Below are 20,516 nucleotides of genomic sequence, written 5' to 3'. Positions count from 1 at the left end.
AGTTAGAGTCAAGGGTCATAAAGCTATCATTATTCTATTTTCAACCAATGATTAGTTGAGGAACAGTAAGTATATTTTGAAGCTATGCAACTATGCAACAGCTATCAACCTAATAATTGAAGGTTGACCGACGTGCCACAAATGCGCAGTAGAGACCAGCTCTTCCGCGCATGTGCGGGCGAGCACATCGGTCTCAGCCAACGTCAGAAAAAAAAAACATGGAGGTGTCGGGTGGCGGCGGCAGCGGGTGGCGGCAGCGGGCGGCGGCGGCAGCGAGCGGCGGCCAGTAGGGAGGGAGGAGAGAGAGAGAGAGAGGGAGGGACGGACTGAGTGAGGGAGGGAGGGAGGGAGTGGGAGGGAGAGTGGGAGGGAGTGACTGAGTGAGAGGGAGGGACTGAGTGGGAGGGACTGAGTGAGGGGGGAGGGAGGGACTGAGTGAAGGGGAGGGAGGGACTGAGTGAGAGGGAGGGAGGGATTGAGTGAGGGGGAGGACTGAGTGAGTGGGAGGGAGGGACTGAGTGAGAGGGAGGGAGGAGTGGGTGAGTGTGTGGGAGGGAGGTAGGGGGTGGGGAAGAGTGAGGGGAGAGGGAGAATGAGGGAGAGGTGAGAGACAGGGATGTGAGTAAGTGGAAGGGTAAGAAGTTGTGGAGCAGAGAAAAAGGGAGTGGAGGAGGGCTGAGGGGGAGGGGATGGGATTGAGAGAGGGTGGGGAGTGACTGAGGGAAGGGGAGAGAGGTGGGAGTGACTGAGGGGAGGGAGGTGAGAGTGAGGGGAAGGAGGCAGTGGGAAACAGAGGGTGAGTAAGACTGAGTGGAGGAAAGGGGAGGAGTGAACGAGGGGAAGGGGGAGAGAGGGAGAAAAAGTGTAGAAGGATGCTGTGTTAGAAAATGGACTGAAAAAAAAATGTAATGTAGCCCGTTTTAACGGGCTTAACGGCTTGTAGCATACATAAATAAACAAGAGGGTTCCTAGAGCCAAAGAGTTTCAGAGGAAATGGAGCTATTATTTGCATGGTAGGAGAAATATCTGCTACAGCTTTGAGCATGGTCAAGAGAATGGAAAAGGAGATTTTTTTTGAGCCAAAATAGGCCATTGAACATGCAAGCAGAAAGTACAAAAATGGAGTGAACCATAGATGTTTCTAACAGCAACCCACCAGAATGCAAAGGCAAGAAAGCTCTTCAGCCAATGAAAAAACTATGAATGTGCTGATACAGGAATGATCAAGGGAAATATTTCTTTGTTTTCTTCCACCTTGGCCCTTAATAGGCCATGTAATAAAGAAGCTCTGATAGGAGTGGGTATATGAGGTCCTAGTGGCTTCACACTGGCCGTGATGACCATGGTATTCTGATCTAAGCAGGCTGATAGTGGATCCACCATTGCATTTTCAAGGCATAGGGTTCTCCTTCACCAGGAATCAGTAGTAATGGGAAACCCATCTTCATTCTCACTTATGGCATAGCTATTTGGCAGGTGAGATTAGCTAAGAAGGGATACAAACCATCAGTTATTAGAACAAGGTTAAGTTTGAAAGGGAATTCCACAAAGAGTTTATGTGAGGATATGGCAAGTTTTTGCAATATATTGTAGATAGATTAACTGTTTGCCATGGTGTTGCAAATAGGCAATATTCTGACATTCTTACAGAAGAATCTCAACAAGATTTTGGCCTTGAATTCTTTAATGGTACAGGTTGCGCAATTTTTTGCATTAAGAGGAAAGCAATCAAGGAGGTGTCACACTTTTCGACAAGGAGTTAAATGCCTTAATCCTACATTGTGGTCTATGATACTGTTATAGAATTTGAATTTGGTAGTAAGTGCATTAGCAAGCTCTTCTTATGAGACATTAGAATAAGCAACTCAGAAGGATTTGACATTTTTATTGTTAATTGTTATTGTTAATTACCTCAGCAAGATGCATTTTGGAGTTGCAGCCTGTGCCTTCCAAGGCTCCCTTTTTAAGGTTTAATAAGGAATCTGTAATGCTGAGACCTATTACATAAGGTAGCTTTAGCTTTCCATTTAAACCAGCACATAATAATATATTATATATATATATCAACCAGATTTACTAAAAGTATATCTTCACGATGAAGACTATGCTCTTGTCAAATGGGTCCTGATGCCTTCCGGCAATTGCAGCCCCTGTAGTAAATATGCAAACACTATGGCTTCCTTAATTCATCCTGAGATGGTTGAGGCGGTCTCCCCCTTATATGCGCCACTTAATAATACAATCTATCAATTAGTAAATTCACTTGTCATCTTTAAATATTCTGTTACACATTTCCTGACATCTAAGAACTTTAAAGATTGTAGGCCCCTTCAATCCTTCTCATCAAAAGATGCATTGTTTTATGTCTGTAATATTGTACTCAGCAACTATCTTGTTATGGAGACTGTGGAATATAAAACATACTAAACAAATAAGTATATATATATATATGTATATGGGTAAAGCGGCAACTTGGACAACTCTAGGTCCATTTGCCAAGCAATATAGGTTGGATGTTCTTGTGAGATAAGATGGTAATTCTGGGACAACTGTCATAAGAGTGAGTTTGCAATCTACCCACCCGATGTAATGGGGCTTTGATACATCCCACATGTACTTGACTGGTGGAGCAGAAGGACAAGGAAGGAGAAATTAAGACTTACTTGATAATATCCTTCATTTTACTTCTGCTACACCAGTCAAGAAGCCCACTTTGGGATGTGCAAATTGGGCTACCTCTATGAGAGTGAGATATGATTGACTACATTTTATAAATTGTAAAAAGAAAAGAAAAAGATTAATAAAAGGGGAAAATGGTTTGAGGAGAATTTTCATTCCTCCAAGGATTTTTAAGACTAGATTTCTTAGTTAAAATGCTCCTCATAGTGTAAGTTGATGATTTATCTCAAAGTATAGATATTACATTTTTGTGTTTTTTGTTGAAACTAGGTCAAAATTTTAGATTTCATTTACTACATATTTGTGTTTGCTAGTTGCTATAATTTAAATTTAAGCTTTGACGGTAGTCCAGTATATGTATCTGGTTCCATGCATGACATAAATACAGGTGATGTCATAAAAAAACCCCCAAAAAACCTCTGCCTCCAATTGCTGGATGAGGAGACTAAACTCACATGTTCTTGACTGGTGTAGCTGAAGTAAAGAAAAGGAAATTATCAGGTAAGTCTTAGTTTCTCCTTCTTGTTCCTCATTGTCCCATATCATCTCCTACTCCATTCCAAGCCTCTATTGCCCCCTACCCCACCCCAACCTCCTTCTACCCCCTACCATCTCTACCCTACCTACCTAACCCACTATTGCCCCCTACCCCTATCCCTATCCCCAATCCCCTATTGCCCCCTACTACCCCCCTTCTCCCACCTCAACCCTCTTTAGCCCCCATTGCCTTCCTGCCACCCCATACCCCATCTTTATATTTCCCACTGTGTACTTACCCCTCTGGAGTATGAAGTAAGCCTATTCAGTTGAGCATGCAGGTTCTTCCAGGTCATTCTGAGGTGACGATTGTGGTAGCAGACTCCCCTTATCAGGAAAGGATTCCCCTCATTGTTAACCACCAGGTACAGTCCAGGTGGCAAATTTGGGCTGCCAAACTGGGCTGGCCCTCTTGGAATGAGCACACCCCAGAAGAACCAGAATTTCATATGCATGTGGAAAATCATACATGTGTACATTTGCAATTTTGCAAATGTGTATGTTTATGAGTTCACTTATGTGTGATCATGTGAACAAAAAGTTCATGGACATGTGCATGTTTTGCATAAAAGATACTCATATTTTATGTAATCAAAAGCCATTCTTTAGTTACCAGTCTGCCCAGAGAAGCACTAGGTAGAATAGGTAAGTGGATGGGGGGAGGACCCATTCAAATTCAGTCCCTTTCTTTGAGGGGCCTGGGAACGGCCATCTTCCTGGGAGGTTTTATAACAGCTCTCTTCTGAGAGTCTGGAGGCAGTCATGTATAATCTTTGGAGAGTTAGGAGGTAGTGGGAACTTACCTTTATTGCCTTTTCAGGCTCAGTCAGTGGGAACAGGCTAACCCAGCCTGGGATTCCTGACCAGGTTCAGGAGGGTAATCCTGCCAGTCTACTCTCTTTTACTCCTCTGGGTTGTTTTCAGGATTTAGAGTTTTCATAGTAGGTGCCTCACTGGACACCTGGGCCTTTCTTGGATTCAGGGCATGGGGAATCTTGTGGTTCAGGATGCCCAGGGATAGGGAAGACTTCCCGCAGAGGTTGTGACTCATTGTGAGGAGTAACACTGGTGTTCTATTTGGTTAAGGGAAAAGGACATTAAAATGAGATATCATGAGGAAGATGTTTGCTGCCCTTTCCTACCTGCAGTGGAGCAGGGTAAGAGAACCTGTTTCCAGGGATCCCTCCCATAAGGTTTCCAGAGCAAGAGCCAGAGACTGAGATAAAACCACAGAGAGATACTGCTAACCATGAGTACAAGAGCTGTAAAGAGATTAGACAACACCAATCTGGGGAGCTCCTGGGCAGAAACAAAATTACTCTCTGTGCAAGGACAGGATTTTTGGCAACCATGGATGGGGTTTTTCCTGTCCATCTTAAAGGTTGCCCTGCCCTTTGGGACTTCCATCTCACCTAATCCAAGAGGGTGGTAGGATCCCTTGCCCTTTGAAAGATACCTGTGCAGATAGAGGCAAAGTTGTAATTGAGAATAGAAAAGACTGGGGCTGGAACCATATTTGTTGTAGGTAAGCTAATAGAATAGAAGAGAACAGATGAATTACACGTTAGGGATGTGAATCGTGTGCCCGATCGTCTTAATGATCGGGTTCGGCTGGAGGGAGAAAAAAATCTGATCGGTGGAGATGTGAATCGGAATCGGTTCCGATTCACATCGATAATTTTTTTTTAGTGAGGCCCGACCCTTTAAAATTGACCCCTTACCTTCCCCCACCCTCCCGAACCCCCCAAAACTTTTTACGAGTACCTGGTGGTCCAGTGGCAGCCAAAATGGCGCCGATGGCCCGAGAGCGGGAGATCGGTCCCCGCGCCCCCACTGGACCACCAGGTACTCGTAAAAAGTTTTGGGGGGTTTGGGAGGGTGGGGAAAGGTAAGGGATTAGTTTTAAAGGGTCGGGGTGGGTTTAGGGGTTGTTTTGGTGTGCCGGTTTTCCTGCCCTCCCCCCAAATAACTCCCGTTAGTGGACACTAACGGGAGTAATGATTTTTCACGATAAATCTGGAAAATTTTTATTGTATCGCGCACTCTAACGATTTTTGATGATTTAAAAAATATCGGACGATTTTTTTAAATCGTCAAAAAACGATTCACAGCCCTAGTACACATTACTCTCAATCTAAAAATATTCATGTAACACACAGGCCGATACAGTACCGTGCGCTCCGGTAGAGCGCACTGTTAGCCCGGGTTTGGCCGTGCGTTTTCAACGTGCTAGCTTTACCCCTTATCCAGTAAGGGGTAATAGCGCGTCTAAAATGCTAGGGACGCGCTGGCAAATGCAAATGCATATTGCTGGCCCTATTAGTGATTCCCGCACGATCCAGAAAGCAAAATGTGCAGCGAAGCCGCACATTTTACTTTCAAAAATTAACGCCTGCCCAAAGACTGGTGTTAATTTCTGCCAGCGCCAGGGAAGTGTACAGAAAAGCAGAAAAAAATGATTTTCTGTACACCTTCTGACTTAATATCATAGCAATATTAAGTTGGAGGCCCCAAAATTTTAAAAAAGTTAAAAATTAAAAAAAACATTTTTAAATCGGCCCGCGGTCCACGGGTCAGAAGATGGATGCTCAATTATGCCAGCATCTGTTTTCTGAACCCGTGGCTGTCAGCGGGTTTGAGAACAGACGCCGGCAAAATTGAGCGTCGGCTGTCAAACTCACTGACAGCTGCCGCTGCTGTGAAAAAAGAGGCGCTAGGGACGCGCTAGTGTCCCTAGCGCCTCTTTTTACCTTGGGCCCTCATTTGCATACTAAATTGCGCACACAGAAGAGTGGCCTGTGTGCACGTCGGGAGACCGGGCGCTCCAAGGGGAGCGCCCGCTCTCCTGCGGGTTTTACTGTATCGGCCTGACAATTAGCGATATCACAAAAAAATTCACAAATTGTGAAAAGACATACATATTTTATTATGGTGACTTCCTTTCATAGGAAATTGTAATATTATCCAAACACATTCTAATTACAATGTTTTAATACACATAATATAATATATAACCTTCTCATCACAACCTAATATCACTCATACCATGTTTTACAGTATGATTGATATTGTGTTGGGTTTTATATATGTGTGGGGTTGTTTTAAACTTGTGGATAACATAGGTGATTGAGATTATTGTTGAGATTATACTGTGATGAGAACATTGTATATTATATTATCTGTATTAAAACATTGTAATTAGAATGTGATTGGATAACATTGTAATTTAAATATGTTTGGATAATATAACAATTTCCTATGAAAGGAAGTCACCATAATAACATTTGCATGTGTTTTCATAATTTTTGAATTTTTTGTGATATCTGAATGTATAACTCTAGCAGCCGCCACTTTCTTCACGTGGCCGTGGTCCCTACCTTCTGTCACTTTACTCTCCTTAGACACGTAAGCATTCACTTTATACACATGAACAACACAGAGAACTGTCGTTGATATAATAAGGCCGCAGCTTTTATTTAACACATCAAGAAAAATTTCCCTGGGTACCCGAGCCAGTATGATGTTTCCACCGCTGCCCGCCATAAGGACCAAACAAGGCAGTCTTACTCCCTGGACCTCCCACCTTGTCCGCCAACAAGGGGGCACTCATCGACGCATTCCGCGCCCCCACCTTTTACACCGCCCAAGGCGCTGATTGGCTACCATGCCATTGGCACCACTTGCAGTATGCCCAACTGGCCCGGGTAACCTCCAAAACACGCAGCTTATTCATGAAGTGTCCCCCACTTCATGAATAAGCTGCGGCCTGTGCCTTTTCTTGTCTTACTATGCCCAGATGTAATCTCGTAGAACAATGGCATCCCGTAGAGCATTGTTAAGTATGCCTCCATCCTCCAAGTCTATCCCCCTGGCAACCCTCGAACCCTCGGGCACCGTAGTAGGGGCAATAACTGTTCTTGACACATGCCAGGCTTTCACAACCATGTGACGCCCCACTTTGGCGGTGCCAGTCATAAGTGTGGTCCGTGGGGTTGCAGGTCCTTACCTCCCAGATGTATCCTTATTATTATTATCACCTGTGTAGGAGTTCCTTACCCCCCAGAAATATCCTTATTATTGTTATTACCTGTGTAGCAACCCTCAAGCCTCTTGGGCGCCGTAGCCATGGTAATAACTGTTTTCAATGACCAATCTAAACACTTAATGTACGGTGCATCTGCAAGATATAATTAAGCCTTTTGTTAGCTATGGTCACTTTATCTAGAGCAAAACCCTGGTATCCAACCATACCAATTACATACAAACCATGTCTCCTCATAACTAGCCCATTGGGTCCATATAATAAGGCCATGCACGCTTTGCATCATGGCGGGAACTTCTTGGGCGGCCCCATCAGATGATGTCACTAACTTCGGGTACTTAGCCTCGCTGACTCACTATCAGCGGTATGAGATAGCCAGGATTACGGTACCACTAATTCTGACCGCTTCTAAGCCACCCGCTTGGAAGACTCCTCCAGCCTTACGGGGTACTTCGCTGATTCTGGAAAGCTCTGGGTACCCACTCCTCGCGGCCCTTCTGCTTCTACCAGCCCTGTGGGGTTTGCCTCGCTTTAACCACTTGGTTATCCTGCTCCACGGTCCTCGGATTCCTCTCCTCGGCTCGCCTTCTACAGTGGAAGTTTTCGCCTCGGCTACAGCTACCAACTCTGTGGGCACCTCCACTCTTCAGACTCTCTGTCTCTGCTTCACCCTACCCGATTTTCGTGTTACCCTGCTCTGCGGACCACTGCTGGATCTGTCTACATTCGTCTTGTGGGAGTCGGGTTCTTGAGTTACCCCACTCTGCGGACCACTACCGGAAAGCATTCAACGTCTGTAGTCCGAGTCTTGTAGAGGTATCACCTGTCTACCGGCTTGCCCGCTCCTCGGGTAGGCCATTGCTGTACAATAAAGCTTATCTTCTCCTGTGACCACTTACTACTGAGTCTAGCCAATCGTTGAGGTTCCCCTTGGGGCCCCTCCCCATGGGAGTAGGACAAAAGGTCCACAACTATGTCTCAAACACAACAGATTGCTAAGTCCGTGGACTCGTCTCAGCTCATAGCCCTGCGGCTATTCCTGGCCTGTCCCATCGGAACGCCGAGTAACAAAAGTCTTTTTAAAATCTGGCTGCCGCTTTTAGTCCATTGCATGCTCAGCTAAATACCTTGCAGCTCCAATTAAAGAACTCGTATCTCCAGTAGTGACTGTTAAAACTATTGTGCCTTTTTCTGCGCCTACCCGCTTCTCGGGGGGAGCACGGTTGTGCAGAGGTTTTATTAACCAATGTAGTAGGCATTTCTCTTTGCCACCTAACTACTTCCCCACAGAGATCTCCAAAATCACTTATATCCTATCACTACTTGATGGAAGAGCCCTGGCATGGGCTTCACCACTATAGGCACGCAGTGATCCGATTTTGAACGATTTGGTTGGCTTCTTGGCTCTCTTCAAATCTATATTTGATGACCCTGTTCGTCAAACCATTGCTGGATCTACCCTGTTATATCTCCAGCAAGGTACCAAACCATTACCAAATTATGTGATTGAATTTAAGACTTTGGCCTCCGAACTGCACTGGGACTTAGGATGTCTACATGCTATCTTCTTGGAAGGCCTTACTCTCGATTGAAGGATGAATTGGTGGCTCGTGATTTGTCTGATACCCTTGAGTCTCTCATAGCAATGGTTGGAAGAATTGACTGTCGCATTCGAGACCGGATTCGGGGGCAAAGAGTTCTTGTAAGCACATCCAGGGAAGTAACCATCCTAAACCCATGCATACTGCACCCAGCCTACCTTGTCCTTCAGAAGAAGAGGAGCCTATGCAATTAGGTCATAGCAACTTAACTTTGAAGGAGCGACATTTTTGCAAGTGCATGGGGTTATGCATGTACTGTGGCCATCCGGCCACGCCGTCCAAACTTGTACCATCTGTTCGGGAAACATGCAGACCAATGATCCGCAGGAGGACTCTTCCTAAGTCTAACTACGCCCACTCCCCCATTATCTTTGCCCATCTCACTGATCTGTGGAAGCCTGTAATTTCCAACCCTTGTCTTCGTGGACTCCGGGGCCGGAGGAAATTTCATCTTAAATGATTAGTGGAACATATACGTATTCCTATTATGCCCATGGCCATGCTATTACCATCATCTTCTATACACGGAGAACCCTTTCCTGGGGAGGTCTCGTTGACCAAAAAGCCTATGGGCCTATACACTGGGGTGCTTCATTCCAAGACCCTCTCTTTACTCATATTGGAAAAGGCCTTGCACCCTGTGGTGCTCGGATTGCCCTGGCTACCAGACCATATGCCGCAGTTTAACTGGGCCACATTGGAACTATCACTATGGGGATCTGGCTGTCATGGTAGATGCCTTTCAGAAGTCGTTCCAGTACACTGTATGCCTACTATACCATCTTATCGTGACTACCTCCTCAATACGCCTTTTAGGATGTATTCTCGATACAAGCAGCAGATGTACTTCCTTTTCAACTGTGCTATCAACTTGAAACCTAATTCAGAGCCTCCCCAGGGAAGAGTTTATCCTCTCTCAGCAGCAGAGACTAAGACTATGTCCGCCTAAATACCAGAGAACCTTCAAAATGGATTCATCAGACCCTCCAACTCCCCGGCTGGTGCAAGGTGTTTGTTTGTCTTTTTGTAGGGAAAAGGACAGTACCCTTCAGGCCTGCATCAATTACAGGGGTCTGAACAAGATTACTATCACAGACCAGTATCCCTTGCCTTTAATATCAGAATTATTTGACAGTCTCCAGGGAGCCAAGATATTCTCTAAATTGGATCTTGATGCCTATCTGCTCCGGCATGAGTGGAAAACAGCCTTAACACCCGCGATGGGCCCTTCGACTATCTCGTTATGCCTTTCGGATTAAGCAATGCAGTAGCAGTGTTTCAATATATTATGCATGAGGTCCTGCGGGACCTGCTCTATCAGTGTGTAATGGTGTACCTTGATGACATCCTGATCTTTTCACAAATTTACATACACACCAGGAAGATTAAAAAGGTTCTGAGATGCCTGTGCATGGGTTCCCTGGCCGCGCGCCATCTGGTGCCCGCCCAAGCAGCGGATTCCCCTCTTTCCCCTCCAATCCAACTGTGATGCAGCGGCCGCTGTACTTGCTGCGCTGTTTTTTTTTTTTTTTTGTGTGTGTGCTACCACCCTGAGGCCACCCGGCTCACCTCACTAATAGTGCCAAGGCTGCGACACCCCTGAGCCATCCTCATTAGCCAACCAGTCCCATTCCCGTTAGAAGGAGCACCTCGCACGTCCCGCCTCAAATTCCTCCATCTGGGGCATGTCGTCCCCTGTGGTTCCATCCCCTCACCTGTCCAACTCCCAGTTTGAGCCCACCATAAGAACATGCCCCCACTGGGTCAGACCAAGGATCCCTCAAGCCCAGCATCCTGCCCTCAACAGTGACGCATCCAGGCCACAAGAACCTGACAAGTGCCCACAACCAAGTCCATTCCCTGTCACTGCTGCCAGCGATAACTGTGGCCATCCTCGAGTCAACTTAATTAATAGCAGTTCACAGAATTCTGCCAGTAATTATCCAATCCCCTTTTTTTATAAACTCCAGCTACCCTCACTGCCTTAACACATCGCCTGGCGACCAATTCCGGCGTTTAACTGTGCGTTGGAGGACCCTGTCTGCTTGGGAGCATCTCTCCCAGCCTGCTTCTACCTCCTCTTCCTGGGACCGATTCCCCCCTAATGGGTCCCTCGCCCCCCCCCTCCTCGACTCCGGCGCTCCCCGCATGCGTTTAGCCCACTCGGGGGACCCCCTATGCCCCTATGCTGTCCCGCAGCGCATATAAACCCATACACCTGTAAAAACTTTCCCCTTTTTTTTTTTATACGTGGGAAATGTACCAGCGTCCTAGGCGGGGGTGCCCACCGAGGCTCTGGTTCTCCTCCCAAGGAGCCCCTCCAACAGTTTGCCTTAACCTTTTTCGCCTGGGACTGCCCACCGCCCCACCTGAAAATATGCCTCATTTTATAAGTATGCTGGAAGCATTTAAGCTACCGCATATATATATACTCATATACCCTTTATATATTTCCAAAAGCATACATCTCCTAACACCCCAGTAAATTGTTTAATGTCTCAGCCCAGTAATCCATGTGGCTGGGTACATAATGCGCTACCTGGAAAGCATACTGTGAAAGCGATCCCCTCTAGCCCCGAACAGCTCAACCCCTGCTGCCTGGAGCCTTCCCTCCACTGGCCTCGATCCACATTCTCCCCCTCTCTCTAAACTACCCGCGCGCACGAGGAGCGGCGTGGGAGTTGAATACTAGTCTCCCTGCTTCCAAGCCACGCTGTGCCCTGCAAGCTCCTCCGTTCCCCCTCCTTCTCCCGCAAGGCAGCCCTTCCCTACCATGTGTACCCGGGGTGGAGGACCCATAGGCCGTCCCGCAGTACCGACCATGCACCCTGCACGCCCCCCCAGCACTTCCTGCCATGTGTGACCAGGCGGAGGACCCTTGCTCTTCTGCAGGGCCGACAAACCCATTGCTCCCACTGTGGGAGATCCTAGCGCCACCCATCCCCTCCTGCTGCTTGTCTCGGGTCCTTCAAAAAGATGCCCTGTCTGTGCATCGGGACCCAGTCCCGTGATCCCTCCCTTGCGATCCTTCCTTTTCCTACCGCGTTGCTGCCGGCCTGTGTATGTCATGATGGCCGGGGATAAATTTCTGGGCACGCGCTGGGGCGAAAACAGGGTCCTGGCCTCCGTCGTGGCCCTTTAAAGGGCCGAGGACGTCATCGGCCCGAGTTGCCTATGCTCCGCCTGTGTGCCGGTGCCGGGGGCGTGGCCTAGCCCCACGCCATCGTGCTCTCGCGCGCACAGGGGTCGAGGGATGGCCTGTTCGCGCACCGGTGCTGCTGCGTCGGCGTGCATCTCTCCTCCCCCCTTTGATGGGACGCCATCCTCGGTGGGGGAGGGGGCGGTGCGTCAGTTAAGGGTGAGCTCTGGCCATTCGGCGCAGGCCCATCTATATCTGCTTTATTGTATACTTTAAAGTGCTGTAAAGCGGAATATAAAAAGAAATCCTGAATAAATCTCTAATTGTGTTGCGTGACCATATTTATTGTGCCACTGCAATTATTTTATACAGTAAATTTAAATTTGGACACTAACCCAGTGTGTCCAGCATCTTTATTTGGCCACACAAAGAAGAGAGATTCCCCCTGTCCCAGAGGTAGCCAAAAGGATGTCAGCAACCTCTGCACTGGGACCCAAAAGGAAACCTTCCCCTCTCAAGCCAAAGGCTCCACTCTCTGGGGAAAAGGGCACAGAAAGGAGGTAGTCAGGGTTCTTGCCCCAAAGAACTTACAAATGAGTTTATGGTCCCACCCATGCAGGACAGGCACACCGGGGTAGGGTTATATTTATAATCTGTGCAACTGTATGCATGCAGATTATAAAATACGATCATACTTTTGTGTGCTATCATATATGTTTGTACATGAGGCCATGTGCAGTTCCTTGACTGTTATCCTCTGTTATTGTAAGTTCTCTGGGGATAAGAAAATGCCTAATGTACCTGAGCATAATCATGAAAGATGGAATATAAATTTAAAAAAAAAAAGTTCCTGAGACATCTCTCATTAGGGACTTTATCAAATGCCTTCAGAAAATCCAGATACACTATGTCAAGCAGCTTGCCCATATCTACATGTTTATTTACACCTTCAAAAAAATCTCATAGATTGATAAAGCATGGCTTCTCTGTGCCAAATTCATGCTGGCTGTTTCTCATTAAGCCATGTCTACCAGAATACCCAGTCATTTTGATTTTTGTAATAGCTTCTACCATTTTGCCTGACTCCGATGTCAGGCTCACTGGTCTGGTCTTTCCTGGATCACCCCTGGAGCCCTTCTTAAAAACTGGCATTACATTGGCTACCTTCCAGTCATTAGGTACTGTTGCAAATTTATAGGGTCATTTATCAAAGTGCGTTAAGGGCTTAATGCATGCGATCGCGCACCATAACGTATGGTGCGATGCAAATCTGAAAAAGAGGAGGAGTTAGGGGTGGGTTTACCATTTTGTGAAGTCCTATTGCATGACTTTAATGCTGTGTATTAGGTTGTGTTAAGGCATTTTGTGATGTGTTCTTGAAGGCTTGTTTTATGAGAGAGAGAGCGAGAGAGAGAGACTAGCCATAATGCCCTCACCCTAGTTAGGTATTTATATCTCTATGGGAGGCCCACCTAGTAATTTGACGTGAGGTTTAGGTATTAGTGTAGGGGGTTAGGGGCCACTTTGACATTCAATGTGAGACGTACAAACAGAACAGTGCTCTCTTGTGAACATTTGATGACCCTCGGAGTGAGGATGGATAACATCAAGCTAGGTTGAGAGAACATTGCACAAATCTCATCTTTGGGTGAGTTTCCTCACTCCGAGGGTCATCAAATGTTCACAAGAGAGCACTGTTCTGTTTGTTCATCTCACATTGAATGTCAAAGTGGCCCCTAACCCCCTACACTAATACCTAAACCTCACGTCAAGTTACCAGGTAGGCCTCCCATAGAGATATAAATACCTAACTAGGGTGAGGGCATTATGGCTAGGCGCGCTCTCTCTCTCTCTCTCTCTCTCTCTCCCCCCCCCCCCCCCCCCAGGGGCCCTGTTAGTAAACATGGTCCCCCCAGTAGTTGTATGTAGGAAATACCACATTCTGGCACTTATCTCAAAGTGCAAAAATGTTTTTGCAATTTGTAGTAACTTAGCTCTTCGCATAGGTATTAGACAATAAACTGCCTATTACCATAAAACACACCCCTTTTTCTATCACATACAGTATTTAGTGTATTTTGATAAATTCAGACCTTAATGACATGTTAGAGATTATCAGTAGCAAGTATGCAATTTCCTATGTGAGTTTTTTTCCAAAGTTTTGGATGGATACCTTGTGATTTGCTGCTATTTAGCTTTTAATTTTGCTGTAATACTTCTTCCAGTTTCACAGTGTTTTGCTGCAGTTCCTCTGAATCTTCTTCTGTTAAAGGGATGAGAGGGGAATGTTTCCTTGGGCTAACCAGCTCATTTGCTTTGTGTCATAGTTGGAGGATTATTAACACATTTTTCATGGAGAGTATTTGCTAAAAGGGCTGGAATCACTGTAATGCAACTCTTTTAATGTATGCTTTGCATTCTATCAGGTTTTATAACATACTCTAAAACTATCAGGTTATGTATGAGAGAGAGAGAGACTCTTTATAAGAGTATCATATTAATCACTATTTGCACCATTGTAGGAGGGTCACCTAGTAACTGGTGGTGGTCTAGGGTTTTGGGGCAGTTATACATGTTCAGTCAGACGTATGAACAGCACAGTACACATCAGTGAAGATCTGATGTGATTTGGAATGAGGAAAGATACCCAAAGATGAGATCTCTACAATGTATTCTCTCTCCCTCTCAATAAATAGTGTGAATCCTGTTTTGGGTATATTGCACAACTTAATGCCAGGAAAAAAGGTGTAGTTATGCAATGTTAAACACCCCTCATTTTCATAAACCCTGCCCAAACTCCTTCCCTTTTGCTACATTATTGAAAGTGCATATGCATCTCAGAATGCCCGCAATAATGCCATAACGCATTTTGATGAATGACCCTGTAAGACAGCTAATTATCTAGTAACTAATGCATGATTTAAAATGTAGGTAACAAGAAATATTATTAACAAGTACAATAAGAACTTTTTAGCATGAATATTTAAACAAATAATACAGATGACAGCAAATATTTTCTACATGGTACTGCATAATGTTCAGAGATCAAATCCAGGGTCATGGCAAAAGGGAGTGGAGAAGGGCCATGGGATACAATTCTTCTTACTAAAATTATTCTCCTCCTTTATAATTAACCATTCCATCTTCAGAATCCATTCAGTCTAGTTTCAATGTGCTATTTTGTCATTTTGTGAAGACATTTTTTCCATGAAAATAAGCCTTTCTATCAGCATGTTTGCTTTTAACTGGAATGGCTTATCTGCTGAATGTACAAAAGGATTTCTGAATGCCAATAAAGTTTGCTTGTATTATAAGGGTGCTTCGGTACATTTCAGCAGATATGCAATTTCTCAGTAGTAACTATTTGAATTCGAAAGATGGAAAATAAAATGCTAATACCTTTGATAACACTATTTTAATTTAATAATCTCCTTATTTTGCATCCTTACAATGTGTTTGTTGATTTTTTTAAAGGTACATGGCTCCTGAGATACTTGATGATACTATAAACACACATATCTTTGAGTCATTCAAACGTGCAGATATCTATTCCCTTGGCTTAGTGTATTGGGAGATAGCAAGAAGATGCTCAGTTGGAGGTAATTGTTAATTTCTTAAAGATTTTATAAATTGATTAGTAGGTCTGTTACCTATTATTTTAAGTACTGCTAACCTCTTAAAGAGTTTGGTCTAGTGAGAAATGGCATCATCTCTGTCAGGTATGCCTAGGTTCAATTCCTATCTCTCATTCTTGCTTTCTGACCTATGGTAATCGGCTGGAGCACTGTTCCCAGCCTCTGCAGTAGATAGCGCCAGGATACTGTATACTGCAAATTTGGTTTATATATAGAAGGGTATAAGCTTGAAGATATGGAAATGAATTGTGTCTGAACATGATGGTTCTCTGGACTCCATCTTTAATGAACATAGACAATGAGAGATACTACTAGCTCTAGATATGATACCTTTAAATAGAATTGTAAATTTTCTGGAAATTCTGAAGGCTTTAAATAAACTAATTTTTCAGAAAAAGCCCCCCATGAATTTGAAGGAAAACTAAAATCTCTGCAGCAGTTAGTTTGTTATCAAAACTAACCCATATTCGGAAAGGGTGGTGAATACATGAAATAGCCTTCCAGTGGAAATGGGTGTAGGGCAAATAGATGGGCCTAATGGTCTGCCTAATGGTCTTTATCTACCATCAAATGTATTATATATAATTTAATTTACAAAGAAAATATTACCGTATTTTTCGCACTATAAGACGCACCTGACCATAGGACGCACCTAGGATTTAGAGGAGGAAATTAAGAAAAAAAAAATTCTGTCCCCATGATGGGCTCTGTACGGAGCTCCCCCCTGGTGGCCGTCCGTGGGATTTTTTTTTGTTTTGTTTTTTTATAGTAAGGCAGAGAACATCCACACAGGTACTCACACTCACTGGTTTTCTGTCCCTCACATACATACATAGGCTCTTTCACATTCACTAGCTCTCTTCACTTATACACATACCCACAGACAATCACACACTCAGACTCTCCCTCATACACATCTCTCTCACACCAGTTATTTTAAACTTTCATGACTGCTCCAGAGTTCAATAATAAATAGTCAGGGCTATATTACATTGATTAGGAGAGCAATTGCTCCTAATATTTCAACAGGTAGTCACTTAATCAGCACAGGCAGTAATTATATTTGCTGGTCTGTGTCATGTGTCCTCCATCCTAGGCAGTATACCACCCCCATGACCCTCCAATACATCCAAACCACAACGAGTGAAGTTCTTACTTTGGACTGCAAGTGAGAGCCTCCGACGGCAGAGCCCGAGCTCCCTGCCGGTTCCGGGTGCATCTCACTGCAAGATCGGCGTGGCGCAGGTCAGTCATCACCTGTTTAAACCGCGTGGGCTACGGAGTCCCCTCCAGTTCAAACAGATCCCTGCCGGTCTGCTGTTCCCGCGGTGCAGCTTGCTGCGAGGGTCGCCGCGGCGCAGGTCAGTCATCACCTGTTTGAACCGCGTGGGCTACGGAGGCCCCTCCAATTCAAACAGATCCCTGCCGGTCTGCTGTTCCCGCGGTGCAGCTTGCTGCGAGGGTCGCCGCGGCGCAGGTCAAATGCCAGCCGTCTGAACTGGAAGGGCCTCCGTAGCCCATGCAGGTCAAACAGGTGATGTCTGACCTGCGCCGTGGCGACCCTCGCAGCAAGCTGCACCGCGGGAACAGCAGACCGGCAGGGAGCTCAAGTTCCGCCGGCAGAATACACACGCCTACACCACCATGCTGATTGGGCGGAGTTGGGAGGAGGCGGGGGACGGCGCGCGAGAGGGAGAGCTGCTACATTCGCTCCATAAGACGCACCCACATTTTCTCCCCATTTTTGGGGGAAAAAAAGTGCGTCTTATGGAGCGAAAAATACGGTATTTATCAAATAAATAAGTATAATATTTTCTTCTTTCAATGAGAATTATAATATTGGCAACTATGATGTCTCATTCACCTCCACCACAAATGCGTCATCAAATACAATTAGAACTGGACACAATGGGATTGATTTTAAAATGTCCACGCGTGCGTCCATGCACACAAGATTCCCGGCGCATGTACATGGATGTGCCAATTTTAGAACATGTGCGTGTTGCTGCTCGCATGTTTTAAAATATGATATCCGTGTGCACGTGCGCGCCCGATTTTATTAAGGAGTGAACTGGGATAGAACTTCCCTACCCCCCTACCTAACCTTCCTCCCTTTTTCCCTCTCTACCCCGACCCCTAACCCTTACCTAGCTACCCCAATTTTTTTGTTTTAAAACTTACTGCTCCTTGGGAGTAGAAGTAAACTCCGTGCACCGGCCAGCTGCCGGCATGCACTTCCCCGGGACAGCATCTAATGGTGCTGTCCCGGCCTGCCCCTCTCCACCCTATCCAGGCCACACCCATGGCCTGCCACTTTTAGCTGGCTTGGCACCTCTGTGTGTATTGGGGCGTTATGCGTGTGGCTGGGCTTTTTCAAAAATGCGCGCAGCGAGCAGCCACACACATAACCCTTGAATGTTAAACATGCGAGCCTTTTAAAATCTACTTGATTATTTGGATAAACAGGCTGCAGCTTTATTAAATATGAACAACATATCTTTTAATCTTTCCTGGCACCTAAACCATGATAAAAGAACTCTACCACCATCAAGATATCTGCCATGAAGCAAGAAAGCCATCTTCCCCTAGATTGTTGCTGTGTTTCCAAGCAACTGTGTCCTTCTGTCTGTTGCTGCTGCCCTCAGAACTCTCATCTCGGCTTCCAGGGTACCTAGACACAATAACCATACCAAATGGGTATCTCTGTGGTGTCACTCTAGCCACTTCTTGTTACTATCTGGCCCAGTCATGTGAAAAAGGGTGATTCCTTTCACCTTGGGTGGAGAGCTAACAACAGTTATCCTTAGTTCTTTGCTATCAACCAAATCTAATTCTGAATTCTTGGTTTGTGTACCCTGCCACCTAGGCTCTGACGTTCAAAGACAATCTTGATAGGTATGAAAGAATCTCCAACATATATGCTAATATTTTACTACTGCCTCAGATCAGATAAATTCTCACCTAAGGGAAGAAGGGTGGGTAATCTGATCAGGAATGTTAATAATGGCACTAACTTGGGCTTCTTTCCATACTCCTTCCTCACTTATCTGTATTTGGCAGAACTTACCAACCATAGCCAGATTTTAAACAGTGAGACAAATTCCCAGGGGTGAAGGGTGAAACTGAAAGTGTGGGTAATGCAGAGAGCAAGGTGCTACATTAGATGTATCTCTCATGCACTGTGGCCCAGGTCCTTATTATAATGACAAAGATATCTACTATCAGTGTTGTAACTGAAGCTGCATGCTATTTAGGTAAATATTTTTGCCTGTTGATAAATAGAAAAGAAATATAAAATGTTGAAATGTAAATCATCATTATTATCTTAAATGGCAAGGAAAGTTATATCCTGTGAGCTCAGAAATAAACCTGGTACAGTGATGCAGATTACACAATTGGTATTTGCAGAGGGAAAAAATTAATTTACGTTCATAAATTTGCTTTGGGTATACTTCAATTCATTTCATTAGCTTCAATCCCCCCAAAAAATGTATTCATTAATTCATTTCATTTGTTTTTTGTTTTATAGTGGTCAGTGGGGCCTTTCCCATTGACATCATCATAAAAGAAAAATGGGCCTGGGTCCTTCCACCAAAGCCTGCACCTGGGCCTGGGCCTAAGCCTAGGCACACCATGTGGTCCTGGTCCAAGGCCAAGTCCAGTCACCAAGGCCTAGGCTTGGGTCTGACATTAGGACCCAGCCAAGTCCAGCTCTCGATGCCAAGGCCGGGCCTGGGCCTAGTCCTAGGCCTGAGGCAGGTCCCAGTTGCTGAGGCACAGGCCTAGGCTTGAGGCCTAGGATCGAGTTTGCATTTGCTGAGGCTACATTCCATCAAGGTCCACTGGAGCATGATGCCAGGGACTGGCCAAGGCCAGTCACAGGTCTCGGCCTAGGCCTTGACCTGATGCTGGGGCCTGGTCTATGGCTGGGTCCTTTTTGCCAAGGCTTAGGTCAGATGCCAAGGCTGGGGTCAGATGCTAGGGCTTGGCTTGGCTGAGGTCGCTAAGGCTTGAGCCTTCACCTAGGCCTAGCCTAATGCTGGGGCCTGGCCTGAGGCCATGTCCCTGTCACCAAAGCCTTTGCTGGGTCAGACCCTTGGTCTGACCCAGCATGGCAATTTCTTATGGACAATTCCCTTCAAACCCCTTAACCCTACTCTTTGTTGAATGTGTGAAGGAGAAATGCAGTAATCTCACTCCTTTCCTCATGGAACTTACTTCATCACTCAGGTATGCCAAATTAAAGGCTTTGCATACTAATCCCACTTGTTTTGTGTGTGATGTTTTTCTTAAGTGTCTTTCCACTTGTTGCAACTAGTCATATGTTTATAAATGCTTGCGTGTGCAACTTGCATGCTTTGTAGAGTTTGAATTTACAGTATACCAGAATGGTTTGTGGTAATTGAACAAATGGGAATACTGCTATTGATCAAGTTTCTGAGGGGATTTTTGAAATGGAGCACTTGCCTACATTCTGCAGTCTTTACCTACCTCATGTAGTAAAACAGTGGGGATTTTTTTAGACTGCATTCTCCAAAAATATGGACTCAACATTTCAAGTTTTTTAACCTATCTCAGATATGTCCGTCTTCCATCTTGCTAAATTTGGTACCTTTCATCCCTTCTTTGAAGAGTTATTTTGTCCCCAGATCAATAGATGAATGGATAGACCACGTATAATTGCTTTCTAAAATCCTATTGATTGAAATACATAAAAACTAGGGAGAGACATGCTGTGTAATGTAATTAACAGACCACAGTGAGACCAACAGCAATTTAACAACAGCAGCAATCTATTTCATGGTATATTATCATCATTTATGCAAGTTTTATAATTGTAGACAAAACTAGTTAGCTTGTGTTCCGGCATGATATAAGTTAAA

The 20,516-nt window shown here is 45.2% G+C and overlaps 1 protein-coding gene across 1 annotated transcript in view; it reads left to right on the top strand.

Annotated features, from left to right (window-relative positions):
- The window catches only part of ACVR1C (activin A receptor type 1C), a 225,552-nt gene that overhangs the window by 175,771 nt on the left and 29,265 nt on the right, over positions 1 to 20,516 (top strand). Inside the window, exon 7 of the mRNA XM_029605529.1 lies at positions 15,473 to 15,597. Within this exon, the coding sequence (XP_029461389.1) occupies positions 15,473 to 15,597 (125 nt within the window). The remainder of the gene's footprint in view (positions 1 to 15,472; positions 15,598 to 20,516) is intronic.

The sequence above is a fragment of the Rhinatrema bivittatum genome, chromosome 6 (assembly GCF_901001135.1).
Source record: "Rhinatrema bivittatum chromosome 6, aRhiBiv1.1, whole genome shotgun sequence".
Classification (NCBI taxonomy): Eukaryota; Metazoa; Chordata; class Amphibia; order Gymnophiona; family Rhinatrematidae; genus Rhinatrema; species Rhinatrema bivittatum.
Note: the sequence above shows the minus strand (reverse complement) of the source record. Positions and strands in the feature narration are given on the sequence as shown.